Raw genomic sequence first — 23,027 nt, 5'->3', positions numbered from 1 at the left:
TACAGTGTCTCAAACTTTTTGTGCATGCTACAGCAAATGAACATTGGGACTGTGCTGTTCTGTAAGTTCTGTGGGATCAAATAATGGGATTTCAAAAAAATTTGGAAAAGTCTGAGATCAGTTCTCTAAGTAAATCAAATTTATTAATTCCTAAATGGTGAAATTGGAAATAGAAATGTTAACAATTGCAAATTGTATTCATCATAGTAATAGCCCACTTTAGGAAAGCAGGGTTTTTATTTTAAACATATAACTAAATCAGTTACTAAATCCAGAAATATATTGTGTGCCAAAACAGTAAAAAACCCACAAAAACATCAAAACAATTGTGAAGAATATTTTAAATATAAAGATAAGGGCATGTGTTAAATTATGACAGAAATTAATGGCATGCTCTTGACAATGATTTGACTTCTTCTACTGCCTAAAATCTGTATAGTTTATCCTAGAAAATCAAGTTTCCTGTAACTATTTTGCCTGAGAATTCTGCAGTGTGTTGAGTAATACAGTACTGGTATTTTGAGTATCATATGATGATATTAAAAGAAGGCTCAAAATAGGTGTAATGTCAGACTTCACATTTATCATGTCTGGTATGTGTTGGAACTTCATGACAGAGAACCTCAAGCTTGCTACCCTTGATAGCTTTTCTTCATGTTTGAGGAAAATATTTATTGCACATATGTCTGTAAGTAGTGCACTGCTGTAGCTTAAGACCAAAAGCATATTCAAAAGAATATTCTAACTGCTGTCAAGTGTGTGGTTTGGACTTAATTTTAAGACATCTTGGCAAACGAGAGTTTCTTAATGAGGAGTTGGCAAGAGGATTAAAAGACAGACTTCTGAAGTGTTAATAAGCTCCCACCAAGCTTGAAAAGCAGCTGAGGAAGAAAATTTTTCAGCAAGAAAATGCTGAAGCCAAGTGGTTTGAGGCTGGTTATCACAGGCCAACCAGAAATGGGAATCATAGCTCTTGATATGCACAAGAAGAGTTCAGTGGGGTGGGGATAGGCTGTGGAGCTCTAACCGTATCGATGGCACAGCCTGGGGTTGGTGTGGTGAAGCTGTCAAGGAAGAGACCTACAGAGAAGAAAGATGCTTTCCTGCAGTGATGTGGTCTTTTTTACTAAAAGATAAAAATGAGGAAAATTGTGTTCTTCAAAACCAGTGAGTGGGTTTTCACTGTGGTTTTGTAGAGCCCTTAGATGATGATTTCAAGTGACATATGAATGATTGTATTGTAGATGGCTAGCAGAAATCTAGTCAAACCATTCTTTAATCTGGCAAATCTCTGTTTGTTGTTGTTCTGGCAAAGTAATTTCAATATTAGTGCTTAACTATTTCAATGCTTAGTAAAGAGAGCACTAAGAGAGAGAATATCTCTGATTCTTACCACTTAGTTGCAGTAACCTCTCAGGTGAATTTGAAGCAGCATTCTTTCTTCTCTCCTTTGTCCTCTGAAAACCAAATCCTGGTCCCCAGTCATGCCAACCCAAAAAAGGCATCAAAATAACTACAAAAAGCAATCTTGGAGATTTGGGCTCCCAGAAGAAATTTAACCACTGGACTTTTTGTTTCTTGACTTTTTCTTTGCTGTTTTGTTTGTGTTTCAGGCTACTATATTTGGCTTTTTTCCAAAGGAGTTTCCAATTACAGAAAGAGTTCTCTAACAAAGAATGTTTCCAGGGCAGCAGATGTTTCACTCATTACATAATACTGAGCATGGCTAACCTTTAAAGCTTTCCACTGGGGCAGTAAGTGCATTTTATGAAGTAATCTTCTTGCTCTGAGAACTATGTTGTTGTTATTATTTTTGTTGTTAAATTTTCTCTTTTGAGGTATTTTCTTTGCAGTCTTTGGAGTAGTTGCCATCTTCTGTAATGTGAAAGAGCACTTGGGGTACAACACTCATGAAACAAGACTAAAGTGGTTTGTGTAATGAGCGTAGCTGGACTGCTTGCTGATTATCATTCTTTCTGTCTCACATGTATTCCATTTCTGTTTTCTGTCCTTGGCAATAGAACTTAGTTTGCTGGTACCAAACTTGCCTTCATTGGTTCCAGCTGCTTCTCAAGACTGTGTAGGTCAGTTCAGCATTTGAGTTTTCACTTTACATATCTATAAGTGCTCCAATTTTTGTATCATTGGACAACTTTAAATTACTGTTCAATAGGAAAAAATATATTGTTGAATATTAATATAGTAGAATGGTCTGGATGGTCTGGAGTAGGTTAGGTATTTCTTAGATTTAGGGGATTTTTTAAATTTGGTTTTGTTTTCTTGGCCTTTTTTGTTTGTTTGGTTGGTTGGTTTGGTTTGTTTTTGTAGTAGTGGGAGAGTTTGTGGGGTTTTTTTTTGTTTGGTTTGGTTTGGTTTTGGTTTTTTTCCTTAAAAAACTTAAAATTTTTCTGAGGTGCAAATTTTCAGATTTCTGAGTGTCCTGGATTACAGTGTCCATTAACTTCATGATATTTCATTGTATTTTCAGCCATTTTTAATTCATGAGTAGTTATTCAGCTTGCTTTCGCAAAACTTTGCTTCTGAAAGCTTTGTTATGTTTGATACAGGCATTTATATCATCACATCATTGCCCCACTATTTTGTGGGAGTGGGAACTGGTTTTGCTGGCAATCACTAAAAAAATCAGACTAAAAGCACAGTTCTACTTCTTAAGACAAAACCTTAAATTGTTACTAGATTGCTTTTCTATCTAGTTTTAATTTTTTAAATATAAACCTGAAAAATTGTGGCTAGTTTCCTCACTTCCTTTGATAATCTTGGCATACAGGACAAGAAACAAATGAAAAGAAATTTCTAGGTAATAGGGAACAATAATATGTTTTGTTTAAGGCCAAAGGTCTCTCCACTTTTTGTAAAACATGTCTGGAAAGCTGTAAGACTTCTCAGTAACAAAACTGATGCATAAATGGCAAACTGCATATGATTGAGAAAACTAGATATTTATTGCTAGGTCATTAGTACTTCTTACAATTCTGAATTTGCAGTGTCAGTTTATTTCGTCTCCACCTCTTCTTCCTGTGATGTACACTTTTGCATCATCTCCAAGCAAATTGGAAAGGAAGTCTACATTGGAAGAACACAGACACCTGTTTCCTGTTATACGAATGGTGTGGTTTTTTGGCTCTCATGGAAATGTTAGTAACAAGTTACCAAAAAGAGACACCGAATACCTGTCCAGGTTTTTAAAAACAATTGTTTTCTCTGGTCATTGCAGGAGTAACAGTTAAAGCGTGAAAAACATCTTTGCATTTCTCACCTGTGGTGTTCTAGGCTTTGGTGTTTGAGTTCTAACCATGGTAATTTGATGTTAAGATTTATTTATTTAATCAATTTATATCATACAGGTTTTTTCAGTATTAACTGTATTAAATATGGTTGACATACCAAAAGCTTAATGCAGAAGTGATTTGGTTCTCAAACATTCACAGTCTGCAGAACTCTGCTGCTCTGAGAACTGTTTTCTGTACCGGTGGAGGGAAAAAACCTCTGCTGTGTCATCAGATTTTTTCCAGGCTTGGTTGCTTTCCTTTCCTGAGAGTTGCTTACCTGAGGTGATTTGCTATGATATTTCCTACTGTAGTGGCCTGATCAGTTTGGACTGCTTTTGAAAACTTTACCATCAAGCCTGGTTACCTGCTTTTTATGCCTGGTATTTGTGTTCATATGCAGTCAGAAAACAATCTGGTACACAAAAAGCAACTGCAGAGTCAACTGTTTTTTCTTTGCAGATGTTCAAATTTGCAACAATTTAGCTATCTGATGCAAAAAGCTAGTCTAGATTATTTTCAGTACCAGACCTTGATACAGGTTATTTTCTGGATGAAGTTCAATTAACTCAATCCTAAATCATCCTGTAGGAATGCTTCATTAAAATGTAATTGGCAAGTTTTTTATCTTTCACCTTGTCCTTTAGTTTATTTTTCCAGCGTTAGAGGCCTCTGTAAGGTAATCACCATGTAGGTTGTAATATATTTCAGCTGTGCAATTACAATATTCTGCAATGTTTACTTGAGAACTGCTAGGAAGGAATGGTCCTGTATTTGCATATTTGCATGTTCAGACCAAAAGGCAGGTGACATCCAGCCATTCCTGTTCCACAGCTGGATGTGTTAAGACAGGCAGAAGGAGAGCTGTTGCTCTGATTTTTAAAAAATTTTGTAAGCTTTCTGATGTTTACATTCCAAACTTTCTTACACACTTTCTGTAAATAACTTATTATTTTGCATTCTTTTTTTAAAAGAAAGTAATTTGATAAACAGTTTGTCTAGTGTCATTAGAAAAGTAGCACTTTCACCCTCCAATCCCCTATCACTTTTAAAAATCTATAAATGTTAAAGTAAAAAAATAAACTTCCCTTTCTTCACCCTAAAAAAACCAGTGTGTGCACTCGTGTTGTTTCATGTCCTATAATAACAGATGGCAGTTCATCTCTGAAGTTATTTTTGCAATTCTGGTTTTTCTAATCCTCATGTAATTTACTCAAGTGACTGTAACTGTTACTTTATTAATTTTCAATATAATCTGATAATGCAATCTAAAAAAGGTGGTCTTTATAAATATTTCTAATAATTTTTCCTCTTGCTACTGACTGACTGGCTAATAATTTGTGGACTACTTTTTTTCTATTTTAATCCTGTTCAGTCCTAATGGTATGCTGGAAGCCTTACCTTGTCTTAGGTATATATATATAATGTTGCTTTACCTTGTCTTTTGTTAAGGTGTGTATATGTGTGTGTGTATATATGGATGCACTTTATGTTCTTACACCTTGTAAAATATGCTTCAGAGAACTTACCTATGGATATGTCTCTGTGACTTCCCTGTGTGCTGCAAGTGCCATTTTAAGTGTTTGATAACTTCCTTGCTCAATAATTACTCCTGAACTCACTAAATTTGTGGGATAGCCTAGTTTATAATATTCCATTCTGTCATAATATTAAGTTGTCTGTAATGCGCGTGCAAGGTCTGCTGTGAAAGTGAGATGCATAAGCTGGAATTGCACACTTATTGGAGTAGAAATGGGTTTGCTTAGAAGTGAGTGTGATGTGGACAAGCACAGTGATATGAGCAGTAGCAATGAAAGATATGCTGGAGCAGACAAGCAACTGGAGTGCCAGCTGCAGTATGTTCTGGTGACTGTTTGCACTTGCTGTGCACGTTTAAGCCTGTATGGCTACATGAGTGTGTTCAAATCATAACTGGACTTTGTGTCTAGAAAAAAAACCCACCAAACAAAACAGTATAAAAAGTTTTGATTTGCAGGTATAGTGTATAGTTGCATTCCTTACTGCTTTTCAGAGTGAACTCAACTATCAACTTCCTGGTCTTGAAATCTGGTCAAACTGAGACAAAAACTGAGGCAACTAGAATAAGAGCAACCATGCAGATTTATTGAATACATTTAACATTGAGAACCACCTTCACTGTGTTCCGTGTGTTGCTGTGGAATATAGCTAGGAAAGAGTAAAAAAAAAAAAAAAAAGGCCGAAGGAAGCACTATTGTTGATGTATTTTGCTAATGAGACGTTTTAAAAAACCAAATTCATAGTATTAATGCTAACCACTATATCCAGTAATACAGCCCTCTAGCATTTGAATTTAGATTTGATTTTTATGAGCAGTCCTTGAGACAAAACTTTCTAGTGTCTAAATCCTCAATGCTGATCAAACTTGCTGTGTTCAGGCCTTCAGGTTCTACTTTCTCTTGCCCCAGGTGATTAAACTTAATTGTTCTGATTTAGGATCACCTGCTTCTACAAAAATTGATCTTTTTTGATCATCTGTTTCCTGCCACCAGTTTTGTCATGCTGTTATCTTTACCATTGATGTGAAATGCTACATGGAGATTTTTTTAAGAAGGCCTGTAGGTCACAGAATAAGGGGCAACAATTTTAAATTCAAAGAAGAGGAGTTTAGATTGTATGTAGGACTCAGTGGGGCTGGTGAGGTGCAGCTTGCCCAGAGAATCAGGGTATCCAGAGCTGTGGATGCCACATCCCTGGAGGTGTTCAAGGGCACTTTGGATGGGGCTGTGAGCAACCTGGTGTAATGGAAGGTGCTCCTGCTCCTGGCAAGGGAGGTTGGAACTAGATATTTCAGGTTACTGTGCTCCCAACCCAAATAATTTTGTGATTCTGGTATTTCAAATGTGTGCATTTAGGCTTAATGCAGCTCAGCTGCAGTATCTCTTTGCTGGGTATGATAGTGATTTAACTTCTTCAAGCATGTATTTAAAGGCAATTACAAATCTTGTTTAAATTTCTTTCTCCTTTCAGCTTGAACAGAAAGCTGATACTGTTTATCTCAATAATTTCTTGTTTCTTGATGTGCCCGTCTGAGGTGTATGTGCATACTATGTAATACTTTTTGTGTGTTTTAAGGCACGCTTCCAAATTGACTGATTAAAATAAATTCTGCACTGGTTGTTTTGTTATAAAATAAAGGTTTAGTTGGCATAGATGAAGCTTCTTTTATACAAAGGGAAAACACATTGTTCTTCCCATTCCTTCATAAATAGCGCTATTTAATCTCAGTACAAGATAAACAGTGGTCTGTGTGAATAAAGAATGAGATATCTCCCTTCTTTAGCACTCCAGGGAAAGTTTCTGTATTTTCAGAATCTGTATACCCTTTTTCTCTTCTCACTAATTCATTGGAAAGAATAGAGAAAACTTGGTCACATAGCTGTATTTCTGTATTGAGGAGTGAGATGCCTGTGGTAATCATTGTGTTGTCTACAAAGTTTTGCCTAGGGCAGTGGTTGTGAAATATAGTAATACTTCTCTCTTACTCAGATGGTAGCCAATAAGTTTTCCAAGTCTTGCAGATGACCTTGTAATGCACTGTCTTCTATCTATCCAGTAATGTCTTTCTTTCTCAAATTAGTGTGGTAAATTTAGTGTTTTCAGTGAATTTAGGTCAGTTAATTTTAAAAGTAAATGTCAGAGCAGAGTGCATGTGCATTTTTTAACTTCTTTACTGCCAATCACCAAGTATAATTCACTTGCTAAGTTAAAGAATTGTACAGAAGTCCTGAGTTAATTTTCACATCTACCTTGCTTAAAATTTTAACTGTGAAGGCTGTTGACAAAATAGATGTTTCAACTCCAGTGAATAAAAAGTGCCAAAGTTATTCTTCGGTCTGGAATAAAACCCATTTCCTGTGCAGTTGGGTTACAAAAATATTTCTAGTTATGAAGGAAAGAACTCATCTAAGTTCTTCCATCATCTGTGTATGCATGTTAGAAGCTTCCACACAGCAAGTACTTTGTGAGTAGTAGTTTCCACACACATAGTTGTTTGTGGGTGATGTCAGTATGTGAAAGAAGATGCAAGTTTAATAAATTGCAATGCCATGTGTTAGCCATTAATCACTTACAGACATTACTACCTTTTCAGGTAGTAGAGTACTTACTGAAGTGGAAATATAAGATTTTAAAGACCAACTTGATTTTGAGCAAAGCTATGCTAGTTAGCCTCCTAAACCCTGTGCTAGTTTTCTTGAGAGCACATAAGGTTAGCACTCCAGTTAGAAATGAGCTGAAAAAATACCCCTTGATATCCACACACACTCTAGATGCAAGTTTATTTTGTTGGCTTTGTGCATTGAGATAACAGTATTTGCAGCACTTTCCAAGAGCTGAAAGAAATAAGCAGTACCCAAGGATTTGCCTGCACATAAGCCTTAAAACCAGCTATTTCTGAATCCAGCTCTCATTCTTACTCTGGAGTGAGTATATACATAGTTTTCCAAGAATGCCGCCTTCTTGTTAGTTGAAGGTGTTATTATTTGTGTGCAAATTATCAGATTGGGTTTGTAACAAACCCTTTCCCTTGGTTGCTTCTGTACACAGTCTAGCAAAGCTTATGCTTCCTTTTCTTTAGGACCCTTGTCAAAAACTACATTTAACAGTACCATTTTTTTGTTGAGTTATGCTTACATTTCTAGCCTAATTTTAGAAGATAATTTGACACTTAATACCTTTTTAGAATTTAACCAAAGCTTTAGAGACTAGTAAAGAACTGAAGCAAATTCTAATGTAGTAATTTTTTTCAAAAATTATAAAACCTATTTTTATAAAAATGGAATCCTTTTCACCAAGGCAGTTTCCCTATGAAACCTCTCCTTAAGAAAGATCAGTCACCTTTGTGAAGAAAATAGCAACTTAACTTTATTTTTGGTAGAACTTTATAAAGAATTATAAAATTGCATTTTGATTGTGAGAAAGATTATTATGTTCTTAAAGCAGCTAACCTTAAGTGAACTGTGGGAGAGAACACTTTGTCATGTTTCTGGCATTTAACACTGAAAATATGTTGTTTTCTTCAGTGCTGCATATTTTTGCTAAACAAATCTTGTCTTAGGCTAGATGTACTAAGTGCCTTAAAGTGTGGTGTGTGCTGACTGGTTTTGTTTTCCATTTATGAAACTAATTACTGCCCATGGGAATTCGCTTTAGAAGAACATGACAGGGGGTGGGGGGAGTTGTGTGTTAAAAGTGCATCTTTTATTCGGAATGCATTTTTCTTTTTTTTCCCCTTCCTTTTTAAAAAAAAAAAAAATAAATTGTTCCTAAATTGCTCACAGCAAACTTTCCAATTGTGGACTATGAATAAATTGGAAAACAAACTTCAGTTAAATAATTTTTTTCATAACCTATGGACCTTGGAGTTAGCAATTCCTCGAGCACTATTGCTCGTGTTCTTGAAATGGAATTCCCAATTTTTGTTTTCAGTTTATTTAGCTTAAAATTAGGTATCTTCATAGACTTTAAAAAAAAGATATTTCATGGGACTTGTATGCAGACTTTTTTTCCAATACATCCTGCATTGTCATTGTCCAGCCTGAAGATAAGCAGTTTTTAATTTGAGAATTGTTTTTGTATTTAGGTTTTTTCCTGCAAGGAAACACACTATTGTGTGTTACAATAGAAATCCCAATATTTTCTAAATGTTGAGGTTTTCTCTTTGTCTTATGATGTACAGAGCTGTGCTCATAGAAGATGGATGGAGCACAGTAGCTTTTGATGTTCTTCTTGGGAAATGTTGGTTTGATAAATTTAGAATAGATGGGCTCTTAGAAGAATGTTTTTTCCCCTGTCTGTTAAGAGGAGCAGTGTTCATACTTGTTCTTGTGTGAGTCATCACAAAAATAATGGAAAATAATAGTGGATTCATTTTGTTCCCCACAAATCCTGTGGGTTTTTTTCCCTGCAGTTCGTAAGGCAGAGTATTCTTGGACTTGGTGAATTCTGCTGTTTCTATTTGTATTGGTGGTTGTCTGCTAATTCTTTGTCTATTTATGTTTCTAAAGCTGTTGCATTAGTGAAGATCACTATGGCTTAATTAAGAGCTATTACTTTCAGGTCTCTTTTGAGTGATCCTGTTTCTTTAAGTCTTTTTGAAACTGGAGAACAGATTCCTGAAGAGCTGACTTGTAGTGCTTATTTGAAACCTTACTTATCCTTGTGGAAAAGGAACTGTTTTGAGAGACTTATAACATTTTGAAAAACTCACTAAATGTTGTGCTGATATACAAAGCTTTTGTGCCAAGTATCTCAGCTGAATTGTCTGGTGACTCTGACTTTTGCCTGCCACATATTACACAAAGTTTCTATGAGGTAAAACATAGCCAGGGCTAATAGAAAAGTGTAATGTACACAAGGAGATACAAGCGTATGCTCCTTAGCAACTAATTTCTACAGTTTTATTGATCCCCACCGATGAAAATTTACAAATGCATTCTCTTAATTTGCATTCTAACTTTACAAATGTTAGTATTTACTTTTTCAGGTGCTTTTGAATTTTCCTCCATTTTCCTCCATTTTCCCAGAAAAACGAAGTTCTCCTTTTAAAGCATATTTGAGGATAACAGTGCAATTCCAGAAACTTGAGCTGTGATTAAAGATATAAACTCTTATGATGTTTTTGATGTATGCTGTTATTGTTACTGTTTGGGGTTTTTTTGCTGCTCTGCATGCTAAAAGTAAATGTAGGCCACGATTTTAGTGTTGCATTGAGAGAACATGATACTGAGCTGTGTGAATGTGACCCAGTTAATAAAAGGCTGGAATATTTTAAAAAGGTTTTTGGTAAAAAAAACCAAACAAATGATAGGATGCCAACTGTTCTGCTGTTTTTATCAGCTTTTCCGAGTAATTTAGTATTTTACAGATTGCAATATATTCTAGCTTAGGACTTTCTTTTAAGAGGAGCAGAGTGTGGATAGTTTATTTCTTTATTTCTTTTTTCTTTCTTTGTTTTTGTGACTCTTCAAACAATTCCAAGCATCTGAGAGGCAAACTGAAACATTTTAGACTTCACAGTTTTATGATTAATCCAGTGTAAGTCAGTGCTGCTGCCGAAAGGGTCATACTGCTACTGCTTTTGTGCTGACACAGGCAATTGCTGGAGAGCTGCTCTGGTTGAACGCTAAGTCTCTGCCAGGTTAGCATTCAGTCAGAGCAATTTCTTGTTCCAGTTCATTATGTGGTTGCACAAACTATAGTTCCAGACAGAAGTAAAGGTGGAAATGAGCAGTGGCAGTGTGAGAAGGGACCTTTTAACTGAAGACCAGTTTATAGAGATGAAGTTGAGGCCACTCCCCCTGCATTTCTTGCTGACTTGCTTAGCTGTAAGGCACTTTGTTGCTGATTTCATGCTTTTTATGAAAGTAAAAGTAAACTGAGGCAAGTTTTGTACATAAAAGTGATAGGAGTTTCACAGGTAGCTGTGGCTCTGTAGTAATTTCCTTGTTCTTCAGGAGATGTAGGCCCTTGAAGAGCAAGGAAATGACGACCTGACAAATTGGATAAAACTTTCATTGTTCTGTTGATATGGCATCTACATATTTTAGGCATAAATCCAGTCATGTAAATAACTGTCCCTTGGCCTTCTTCTTTGCAAGGGAGCCAAACTCTTCTCTGTCTCTATATGGATTACCCTACAAAGCTGTTAGCCAAAGTGCTTAGAGAACATTGTAGCGATAGTGTGAAAAGTAGTATTGAAAAATATTTTAAAGGGTGCAGGTACATCTCCTTTCAGGTTTGAAGGGATTTGAAAAGTTGTTATTTCAGTGTAAGAAAATAAAAACTGTACTTTTAATATAGAGGTGCAACAAATTTACATGAAGTTATTTCCCTTCCTCTCCCTACTTTTGTCTCTTGCTGCAATAGCTTGCAATATAACACTGGGCACAAGTTGCATAATCTTATGCTAAAATTTCTTAGTAAATATGCAGGATAGATAACTGATTTTTACCTCAGGTGAGTATTTAGTACCCTTATTATCAAAAGTCTTAGAAGTCTTGTGTGCTGTGAAGATCGAAAATACATTTTGAATATAATGTTAGTAAGAAAGAACAGGGTAAGAACAGAAGCATAAATCAGGTTGCAGGGAACAATATTATATTGCCTTCACCAAACTACCTTTCCTTCAGCAGAGGCCAATGTTTCTGCAGTTACCAACCTTGGGCATTCTGTATACAAGAAATTTCACAATATTTGTGCACTAATTATTTTGGTGGTAGTATCCATGAACCACCACTCCTTGGTAGGTAGGACCTTGGCAGCTATGGCTGTCTTGTTTTCAGAGATGGGAACCAGACTTCCATTACTCATTTGCTTTTTATATGGGATTCCCAAAAATCGGTGATGGAAATAAGATCTAGAAAAATGTCATACTTAGCTTTCTGAAGAGGTATAACAGTATTCAGGCTCATTGCTTGACTGCTACTGTTTAACTATGTCTTACTCATTTTATGAAAATCAAAGATGTAACTGGATTTGGGAACTTGAAGTAGTACTTGAGGTAGCTGAGCATAGGCTGTTAGCTAGGTTCCTAAAAGAAACTTATGGTCCTAATAGAAACTTATGTTTCACTGGTTTAATTTCATATGCTTAGTGAACATCAGTGGTGTTGAGAGAACAGCTCTTTCCAGATCTGGAATGTGCAGCTGAGCAGTGATGTGTACTTTCTGATCAGCTGATGAAATGCGGGTTTGGATGTGTGATTTTTGTAAATGACTTCCAGATGTTACAGTTGCCGGCTGAGTGTCTCAAGACTTCACTATTAGGCCTATGTTATAAAACAAAATGGATGAATTATGCAGAAGATAAAGTGATGAGCCTGTACTTGGAATTGTTCTCTTTGTAGCAAAAAAAAAAAAAAAAAGACTACCTGGTTCTGTGGTCATATTGCTCACAAGCAATGGCAGAAAAATATGAATGCTTTCAGACCAGGATACATGAAGAGCTTGGTCTAATAGATAGCACAGATTACTTTTCTGTGTAGCTGCTGTGTTAAGAGCTTTGAGTTATCCTATATCTCACTTAAACTTCCTTGTGCTAAAACATTACTATTGTGGTGCTAGAACTGAAATCTGATTACCTGCCATATCCTTCAGTATATTTTTTGTGCAGCAAAAGTCAAAGTTTGTTTTGCAGTTTTCATGGAATTTTCATGAACTCTGTATATAACTCTGTACTTTTCTAGTTGCAAAAATTTTTTTCAAAAGTTCTAAATCCTCATAGTTGCTGAGAGAAGGGTTTGAGTTTGAAAGTGGAGTGTTTGATTTCTCTCTTTCTTTTACCCAGGAAGTATTGACATAACCATGATAGAAGACAAAGGTCCACGGGTGGCTGACTATTTCGTAGTGGCAGGACTCACTGATACAGACACGGCAACCCTCCTGGACCAAGAAATCAGCCGACATGAAACAAAGTCAACTGGTCCCAAGGCTCCAATTACTGACATTGCTGTGATAATTAAATCAGCTGGCGAAACTGTCCCAGAGGGATATACCTGTGTTGAGGCCACCCCTACAGCCCTCCAAGCCAACTTAAACTATGGAAGTCTAAAGAGTCCTGAACTTTTTCTGTGCTACAAGAGAGGCCGGGACAAGCCACCTCTTACTGACATCGGGTGAGATTTCTATGGCAGTTCAGTTCCTCCTTAAATAATGATAAAATCTTATTCTTCATAGATGATGGTGAAAACAGATGTGAGAAAACATCTTAAAAAGTCCTGTTTGAATCTGTATTGCTTACTGTGTGTTTCTGTATCGAATACATTGAACAAAGTGTCAGTCATGTAGTGAATTTCTCTTTTTAAAATTAACGATGATGTTTTAGTTGAAAGGATGGGAGAGATGAAGCTGATAAAAACGAGAACTTAAGTTCTCTGCTGCAGTTTTATGAAAGATAATTGAATAACACAGAATTAATTTATAGAAAATATGTAGTGTAAATCCAGAAACATTAGCATGCTTTATCTGAAAATTATGACTTCAGAAGTCAAAAAATATCACTTTGGAATTCACTTTAATGCTTATGGTGAAAGATACAACTTAAAAATGTATAAGGACATTGTAGAGCTACTGGGAGTATAATGAGAAAGAAAGTGGAGCCTGGTTGTGGGGTGCTTTTACAATTAGGGCAAAATAAAGAATTTTATTTTTGTCCCTACTTAGTTATTAAATAAATAGTAGGGAGTTAAAATCATGCATCTATATATATGCTATAATACATTTAATTATTTTCATTTATAAGCTTAAATGCTTTGGCTTGAAGCCTACATATTCTGTTTTTGACCTACAATTTTTGTGCTTACTGACAGTGTTCAGTCAGGGAGGAGACTGATAGTGAAATCTGAGTAATGAAAGCAGCTTCATGGCAAGATAGTTCGCTCCTAAGGATTATAGTTCGAGTTGTATAATTAAGCTGGTACATTCTAACTTGTGTTCATCTTGATCATTTAATCTGCATTCCAGTAGGTGATTCTTTTCCCATGTGTGTGACTGGCACTGTAAGAAGAGACATTACAATGTGAAGGTACATTTTGGCTGATTTTTTAAGCTTCATTAAGTTCCTATAGAAGGAAGCATTTCTGCAGGGAGTGTTTCCTCAAAGGAAGTAATGAAAAATCAGTCTTCAGCATGTGCCTTTAGGGAAGCAACTTGGCTAGCACATGTGTATTTGGTGTCTCCCATCACCTTGGCAGCTTGAATGCTTGGGGTGATTTTGTAAACAAAGTAGGCAAGTAGTTGGCTAAGATGATGGCATTTGGCAAATAGTATTTATTCTGTATTTTGTTGTAGACAGATCAAGTTAGGGTGTCGCACCTAATACATCATGGCAGTCTTTTCTCTCTGAGCAACGATGCATATTCTCCCCCTGCTGTTCCTCCTGCTTTGCAACTATGTTCAAGAGATGGGTAGAGCAATCTTTTTTTATTTGTTTTTTTTAATTTCCGAATTCCATTGTGTTCAGATAAAAGCAGAGTTCAGGCAAGCGATGCATGTACAGTCTGAAGGCTAATTTATGCTGTTTCCTATTACTTTATTAAAGAACCAGTGTGAAATAATGTTTTACCTTTGAGCCAGTCTGACATGCTGAGTGAACTCAATATGTACAGGAAGAGTACATCCTTTGAAAGGGTGAAATGTGTACTCTTACGTTAGTATATGTATAAAATTGATTTATGTCATAGTCAGAGCATTCAAGTGATTCTTGATGAATGTTTTTTTCTGTCTTTGTATTTCTTTCAGTGTTATTTTCAGGGAAAGTAGTTAAACAAATGCCATTTGGTGAAGAGAGGGATAGAGATATGCTCTACTGTTTGTCTGCCTCTGTCCTTGTGTTTGGTATTTCTGTTCCCTCCATCTTCATTCCTTTCCATTTGTCCACTGCTTGTTGAATCAAAGTGTCTGTAAGTTGCTAGAGTGAATTCCTGCTGCAATTACTCACTTGCACACAGTTAGGCCATGTGTCATGCCTTTGAATGTTATATTTTCCAGAATTAATCAGATTAATTAGTTGGAAAAAATATTAGTTGGAAAAATAAAGGTTCATTCCTAGGATAAATGACCTCTTAAGATCCTCTTCATAAATGTAGCTGTAAAATTTAGTATCTTAGGCTTGTGTGTCTATGAAATAATTCATTTACTGTCATTCTGTTCTTTTCTTCACCAGTTTTTTTGCTGGTGTTCCAAAAAAAGACAAGAACTGAGATTTGAGATCTGTTTCGGTTTAGGTGGAGTGAGACTTTCAAACAAAATCTCACTTCTGTGTTTTACACTTCAGTTAGGAATCTGTTAGCCCTCCAGTATATGTTTCTTACATGGAAGAAAAACTAGACAGAAAAATGTTTGTTTTAAAGTAGAAGTGGTTTTGCAATTCATAACACTTGGTATAGAAACGAAAGAATACCAGACTTCTTGCCTGAAGCAGAGGTTCTTGTAATACCAAGTAATGCAAAAGTTAGCTGACTTGCATTATGTAAGTAAAGAAATTCTGATTTTTAAACTTTAAAAAAAAATTTAAGTGGCATTGGATGCTTTCATTTGCTTAGGGTTTCTGTGCTAAGGACCCTTGTGATTCTATATGCATGATTTCTGAAAATGTCTGCAGTCATATCAACTAAACAAATTGATGATGATGATGCTCTTTATTAGAGAAGTATTTCAAGAAAGAAAATGAACCCAAATTTCAAGAAGGGTAATAGAAACCGGAGGATGTTCTTAGCAGCTAGCATCTTCAATTGTTCCTTAATCCCATTACTGTGACAACAGCTGCTGGATGTTTAGAACAGTGTAGGGTAATAATGATGAAACTAGTAACTTGTTTGTTCAGACAAATAATACTAGAGATGGCAGTAGAAGTAAAAGTCTTTTAAAAAAGTCTTTCAGTCTTTTCCCTTTTCTTAATCCACCACTTTTCTGACCTTATAATATTTATATAAATTCCTTTATTTTTCAATACTTGAAAAATGAGAGAGGAAGAGGAGTTATAAAGGTGTATTTTGCCTAGGAACTGTGAGAGACAGGATTGTGTTTGGACCTAGAAAAGGAGTCAAACTCAACAGCAGTCTTAGACAAATGCAATTTACAGAAGTCCGACTGTTTTGAAATGGTTTTCCAGAGCAAAGTTTTTTATGGTTTATGATTTTTAGCTCAACAGCCACAAGGTTGTATTTCCTCTTTGTAAATTCTATTACCTGATGCATTGAAGTACGCTTTGAAATCAGTAAAACTGGGTGTGAGAGAACTTCCACGTACAATATCAAACAGTCTTACAATGAGATGATAAGATTCTTTTGGTTTTGCTTGCAAAGGACCTGACGTCTAGAGGAAACTGGTTTACATTTTGCTTGAAGTGAAACTGTATTGACATTGATAGAATAAAGTAGCAAATAATATGTACTTAGGATTGACACCTAACTATAAATGTAAAAAGGCAGGAAAGAAGTCTAACTGTGATCAGTTATTATTAATCAAAGGCAGACACTTGGAAGTTGAAACAAATGGAAGTAAACTTACCCTGTCAGGGAGGATATTGTATACACAGGGTGTCATGCACTATTTCATGCATCACTTCTGAATGTTTTCTCTGAATCATTAAAACCATTGTTTAATTTGAGTGGTTCATGAGTGGTGGCTTTCTTCGGTTTGCTTGCAGATACGGCATTGTACTGTAACTTGCGAACTGTGCTTGAGGTTAGGAAATGGTGTGGGTTTAATAATACTTCTCTAGTGTACATATAGAGGTGCACATTGCTTTCATTTTCTTTTTTCATTTGGTGAGAGGTCACCCCACTGATAAAGTCTTGAACACTTAAAGTAATTTTCTTACAATACTTGTAAACTTATTCAATTGGACTGCTGAAACAGTCTGATTAATGTTGTGCTCCTTCTCATAAGCTGACAGCTGATAAATGTTTCTGGAATAAATTTATGATTTTTGTTTTATTTAAAATACATGAAACTGAAATAAAACTGAACTGAAACTTTTATTGGAGATTGCTCTGTTAGTATTTTCTTCTGATTGATGTAGACAGTGATGTGAAGGATTCATGTAAACTCCTTATGCACAATGGATGTGGCCTCAGAGCAGCCGCCATTGTAGTTGTTTGGGTTCTGTTTTGTTTGAGGCTCTTTAACTTTATGGAGGAGCAAAATAAGTGTTCTTCCAGAATTTTACTTAGCTTAGGAGTAGTTCAGGCACACCTACTTTTTCTATAAATATCTTGAACCAGTACATAGTATATTAACACTAATGTTGTGACTTGGAAATGCTGGTACTGGGCTGGTTCTGAAAGTACACATTGTTTAAAATGTATGAAGTCTGATGGTCAGAGTCTTTACCACTGAAACCATTGTTGAATATTGCTGTCCTCCGTGAACTAGGTGAATAAATTGGCAGCCTGATAGCTACATCAATATAGTCCTAACTCATGTGATTTCTTTGCTTTTTTAAAGTATTCTATGACTGCAATTTATGTCTCTTATCAATACTATGACAAGATGTATTTTGTGTTAAATCATAATAAACAGTAATTTTACATATTCCAATGTAATTGTGGAAGTAGTCTTTGAGTAATTTTGGAAGTTTAGTAATTTTTTTTAAAAAGTTCTGGGAATAGTTGGATATGAAAAAAGACTTATTGTAGCTTAGAGACATGACTTTCTGAAGTTTACAAATATGTACTTAGTACTAGTCTGTCAAACATTTAACCAAAGGTATTTGGGGACAGTAAATATGTATTGCCTGGTTATTTCTTATTTTAACGTTGTGAGGGACTATGAGTGAGAAGCTGGAGATCACAAAGTACAAAGGTTTAACGTGTTACCTTTATCCTATGTCTTGTTATGATAAAAACTGATTTGAAGGTGACAGGTACTCTGTACATACTGCAGAGAACCAAGCAAATGGAGCCATTGCATATTTGGGTGTGGAATGGGAGTTAAAGCTTGCCCTGTAATAGCATCTGTGCATTAGAAATGTTTAGGTGTATGCTTTAACTTCCACATTTTTTGTCACAATGACTTTCTAATAGCTTTATATTAGGTAAAGAAACATTATAGCTTATTTAGCTGCTGTGAAGCTGTTAAGGATCTTTCAGTTTTTGCTAAAAATATGGTGATCTAAGTTAGTGATCTTGCAAAAAGAAAAAAGTCATGCACCACATGAATATTGCTGTACAGCCATGTATAAGATATATGAGATATGTAATATATATTCTGAATTCTAGGTGTACAGTCAATTGTACTTACTGTTTCTTCCTTTATTGTGGAACAAAGTATTAGTTTGTCTTCCTGTGTTGTTTTCTTAAGCACTGTTATTCAAAGTGTGAATGTCAATTATTACTGGGCTTGGATTGTTTTTTTCTGTAAAAATTAATCTGGGAAGCAGACTTCTGTCCTCTGTTGTGCTTTTCCAAAAATATTTATTTTAAAAAAGCAAACAAACAAAAAAACTCACCCAAACCCAAAAAATGCTTAACAAAAAACCCAGAAAAAACCCAAGTTTTAAAAGACTTAGCAGTGATTTTAGTGATTAAGTTATCGACTGTGATGTGTGCAAGCAATTTAAAGTGGAATTTGTATTTATTTTTCATTAATAGTGCAGCATTCCAACTAGTTCTATAACTAAATCCTTTTCAATGTAGCTTGATTTTATTTTTCTGAAACTCTGGTTTGTTCCCACAGAGAGTTCAGTATAGTTTCATATATTTCTGAGCAGTTTCTTCAACCTCAGGTACTGCATGATGAAAGAGAATATATAAGATTCATGATAAAATGTTGCAAGGATGGCATAGGTTGCTAATGGATGGACAGTTTCTCCAAATGCTGATGATAGTGTTTGCTTCCTGTGCAGAGTTCTCTACGAGGGGAAGGACCGCATAATTTCGGGCTGTGAGGTGATCCAAGCTACTCCGTACGGTCGTTGCGCCAACGTTAACAACAGCTCAGCTTCTTCGCAACGCATCTTCATCACCTACCGAAGGGCCCCTCCAGTGCGACCCCAGAACTCTCTGGCAGTGACAGATATCTGTGTTATTGTTACCAGCAAAGGGGAAACCCCTCCTCACACATTCTGTAAAGTGGATAAGAATTTAAATTGTGGTATGGTGAGTATCTGTAAGACTGAGTTTCTTTTTCTTTCATTTTTCTTTTTTAGCCCAACTCATATATTTAAAGGAGGAGCTCCTTAAACTCTTCGTAGTACTATTGTAATTGTGTTCTATCACTACGTCAGAATTCCTTCATTCTTTATACCATGTGTGAGATGTCAGTTTTGTAGGTTTTGTTGCTTTGATTTCCTTTCATGTTGAAAATTACTGTTTCATACTGATTACTTGCTACTTCAGTTTGCATATTCATGTTAAGGTGCTATTTAGGAGTCGTGCAATGAAGTTTTAATTTTTTTTTTTTAAATTATCTCTCCCACACCCTTAGGAGAGGCTGACACTTGGGATGAAGCAGAAACACTTTTTTCTTAGTGATTCATTAATGCCTGTGCTACTAATGCATTGTAAGGATGATAATTGCTACTTAGAGTTTCTCAGTGTGCTTTGCTTTAATTGGTTCTCTTTTTTTTAGTTTATTTTGCATTTAGTGTACTTGCAGTGGAATAAGTTTTTTTTAATAGTAATAGTTTTTTAATAGAGTATAGGTAGCCAAACTGCAAAAAACAGTGTCAATAACCAGTTTATAGAAGTACAATAAAAGCTTCAAATTATGACTTAGGATGATTAGAACTTGACTTCCTGTAATGGGTCCCCATGAGACTCTACTTTTAAATAACCAAGGAAACATCAAGGTGGAAATTAATCTGCTTCACTTTTGCCTGTTCTTTTGTTGAAATAGGTCAGAGAGTAGTGTGGTTGTGTGTGGTGTGGTTATTTTGTGTAAATCCTGTAATGTCTAAAAATGAGAGAAGGGTGAGTTCTCATTTTTGTCATTTACATGCACTCAGCAGCCAGCTGGTCATTTTATTCTGTAGTGTTTTTTGTTAAAATACCTGATTTGTTTGTAAAGGGAGTTTATTCAAATGCGTGAATTCTGTTCCTTGTTGTCATCTTTGCTGGTTCTGAGATGACACTTGTGTTTTTCAGTGGGGTTCCAGTGTATACCTTTGTTACAAGAAGTCTGTGCCAGCTTCTAACTCTTTAGCGTATAAAGCTGGTAAGTAATTTTAGAAACTGTCTAAACATGTTAACAAAAGGATTCAAATGCCTTGTTAAAATACAATGATAATTTGAAAAATTTAAGTGCTGTCTGTCAGAATAGTGGTCCTGGAGGATGTTGGTTGAAATCAGCTTCTCTAATGCCTTCTTTGCTCACCTTATTTTTTCCCAGGAAAAAAAAGGAATAACATTTCTCTTTATTATTTTAGTTCTTATCATGACAGGCTTGCTAACTGAGGAGCTTTAGCAAACTTTTGTCTTTGCAAACATTACACATGTAAGAAAAGACTTCATATTTTTTTGTTGGTAATAATGGAGAAGGAGTAATTAAAATCCTGTTCAGGTTTACTTGTATTTCATTCTATGCTTAAACATCTTCTGTTTAATTTGAAAATTTAATGTGTTCCTTTCCTTCAATTCTGCAACTATTTTCTTGTTCTTTGTTTGAAGAAAGTGAAAAATATTCTGAATAAATGACAAGTCTGGCTTTTAAAAAAATTTTAATGCATTGCTACAGATTATTTTTTGTTTATGAAGGAGCCCAGAAAAACTCACAGAAGCATTTCTGCTGAGTAGTAAGTACACTAAATTCCTTAAAAAGAGTAAACTATCAAATAGAAGTTGAAAGAATAGATAATGAAGTTGCTGTTTCACAGAACAAGCAAGATCAGCAGCAATAGTAAACCCAGGGTTGTGTAGATGTGGCCATATTTTGTGGAAAATATATTGCTTGTAATATTTAGGGCCTGCAGAGCAAATGTCCTTACTTTTCTTTTTTCTTTGAGGCTTACTTTTCAGATATCCTCAAGAGAACTATGAGTCATTTCCACTGTCAGACTCTGTACCTCTCTTCTGCCTTCCTATGGGAGCTACTATTGAATGCTGGGACCCTCAAACCAAATATCCACTGCCAGTGTTCTCAACATTTGTACTGACCTGCTCTTCAGCAGAAAAGGTATGGCTCCACAACGTGTTTTTGCTTTTATTTCAGATGGCTGTTATGGAGCTAGATAGGGATTATTTCTTCATACATTGTCTAATACTTCCCTTATAAAGTTATATTTCTTAAGCCTTCATGTAAGATGAAACTGGACCAAATCAGGAAGCAGCTGAAGAGTAAGTGCTGTTTACTCCTATGTAGGTTAAACTGTACGCTTAACAAAACCAAAGCTCACAGCACATTGCTTTCCCTGTTCTTTCATGTGATGAGAATGGAAGTGTAGTCTGTGTATTAAAGAGAATTTAACACAGGTATTAGCAATGTAGCCAATTGCTACAATTTTTACTTGGTTACCTTAAAAGACACTTTGATGTGACTTTATATAACAGGGTTTGTGACTTACTGTAATAGGGCTCTGTACATATCTCCGCATGTGAATTGAAAGCTAGTTACCAGAAAGCAGGAAGGCAGGGAGAAGAGAAGTGTGCATTGAGAGGTAGTATGTGAAAGACTCTAATTTGCATGAAGGAAAAGATTCAGAACATCTGAATTCTGTCTTCTAACATTCAGATTTGTCTGCTGAATCTGTATAAGGCCATCAGCATACAAAGGCACCAAAAATGTATTGTGCGACTTAGGTTACAGGCAGGAAGGTAGTAGAGGTACTCTTGATGAAGCAAGGGAGCCTTTGCTTAGGGTTGGTCTCCCAGCCGTTGTTTCAGCTTGCCAATTGTGAATGTCTGTGAACTGTATGAGGGAATAAGTGACTGTAATGTGTTATTGGCTCTCTGTATCAGTGTGTGATTGATTAGTTCTCTAATAAACAGCAGAACTGTTATCATCTGTTGTGATAACAACTCAACTTCCACTCTGTCTCACTCCCCTAATAAAAAAATTTACACACTTCTCCATTTCCAAACAGAGCAAAACCACATTGCTTCAAAATATTAATACTTCTTTTACTAGGAGGAATACAGTAGCTGCTACTGGTTTCTTTCCTTATTCATTTTTGCTAAGCTTGCCAGAATAACTCAGTTATGAAACACAGACAAATAGATAAGGAGTATTAGAAAATATATTTTTAAATAAAAGGAGAGAAGTCAAAGCTAAAAGAGTTTTATTGTTTAGTTTGGTAAAGAGAGGGGAATTTACTGAACAGAAACATTTCATAAGGGTTTGGGTTTGAGATTTTGGGGATGTTCTTGACCCGGATGATTCATGGATAAGGTTTTGTCACAGAATGAAGGTTCGGTTCCTTCCCTTTCAAGTGAGTATGAATTCTCACTGGTTGAGGAAGGTGCAATGAAAATGAAGAAGAAAGTTCAAGGCATTTTGTTTATAAGGTTGCTTTGTGCATATTACACAAATGAAGTCATTTCATAAGGTACCAGCAAAAGCACTGTAGTGTGTGCAAACTCCAAAGACTTAAAGGTGCATCAAAAGTTCTAGTCCATATTCCTGTTAAATACTGGGCCTGCTTAGCTGTATCACTTCATCTTGTAGGTTTACGGTGCTGCTATCCAGTTTTATGAGCCTTATCCCCGGGAGCTGCTAACAGAAAAACAGCAATCACAGCTGGGTCTTCTGACGACTGTAGAGAGAAAAGTGATTACTTCCAAGTCCATCAATTCAAACAAATGCATCTGTCTTCTCTCACACTGGCCTTTCTTTGAAGCGTTTCGAAAATTTCTTATGTTCATCTACAAACTCTCTGTCTCTGGACCTCATCCTCTTCCCATTGAAAAGTATGTAAAACATTTTTGAAGTTGCTGTGGGAATGTAGTCATTAGCTCAAGAAATCATGTGATTTGTGCATGTCACAGTTGCTATAGTTGCTATAGTTGACCCACCATCATGTTTGCACTGTTTAGCTTATGTTGTACTGGTACAAATTATTGCTGCTTCTGTTTAATAGTATTGGCTCTTGCAGTGCCAGCAAAGCTAACTGGATTTTAGTCTAGGTCTTTTTTAGAGTATGTCAAGCCTGTTTACCTTTCTTTTAGCTACATCAAGCCTAGAACAGTCTGTGCTGTGATACATGCTATATTTCCAGTTCTGTGTTTTAGCTTAGTAAATGTAAGCTCAGTAATGCTGTACATCA

At 35.7% G+C, this 23,027-nt stretch overlaps 1 protein-coding gene across 1 annotated transcript in view; it reads left to right on the top strand.

The window, feature by feature from the left end:
• Positions 1 to 1,097: 1,097 nt before the first annotated feature.
• Positions 1,098 to 23,027, top strand: part of DENND4C (DENN domain containing 4C) — a 61,995-nt gene continuing 40,065 nt past the window's right edge. Inside the window, exons 1-7 of the mRNA XM_054284071.1 lie at positions 1,098 to 1,167; positions 1,614 to 1,754; positions 12,615 to 12,942; positions 18,675 to 18,927; positions 19,915 to 19,984; positions 20,772 to 20,941; positions 22,430 to 22,671. Of these exons, the coding sequence (XP_054140046.1) occupies positions 12,632 to 12,942; positions 18,675 to 18,927; positions 19,915 to 19,984; positions 20,772 to 20,941; positions 22,430 to 22,671 (1,046 nt within the window). The 5' untranslated portion in view covers positions 1,098 to 1,167; positions 1,614 to 1,754; positions 12,615 to 12,631. The remainder of the gene's footprint in view (positions 1,168 to 1,613; positions 1,755 to 12,614; positions 12,943 to 18,674; positions 18,928 to 19,914; positions 19,985 to 20,771; positions 20,942 to 22,429; positions 22,672 to 23,027) is intronic.

This window comes from Melozone crissalis, unplaced genomic scaffold, assembly GCF_028551555.1.
Source record: "Melozone crissalis strain CALT ecotype California unplaced genomic scaffold, PUWL_Pcris_2 ptg000005l_1, whole genome shotgun sequence".
Lineage (NCBI taxonomy): Eukaryota > Metazoa > Chordata > Aves > Passeriformes > Passerellidae > Melozone > Melozone crissalis.
This window is presented reverse-complemented; position numbering and strand designations above follow the sequence as displayed.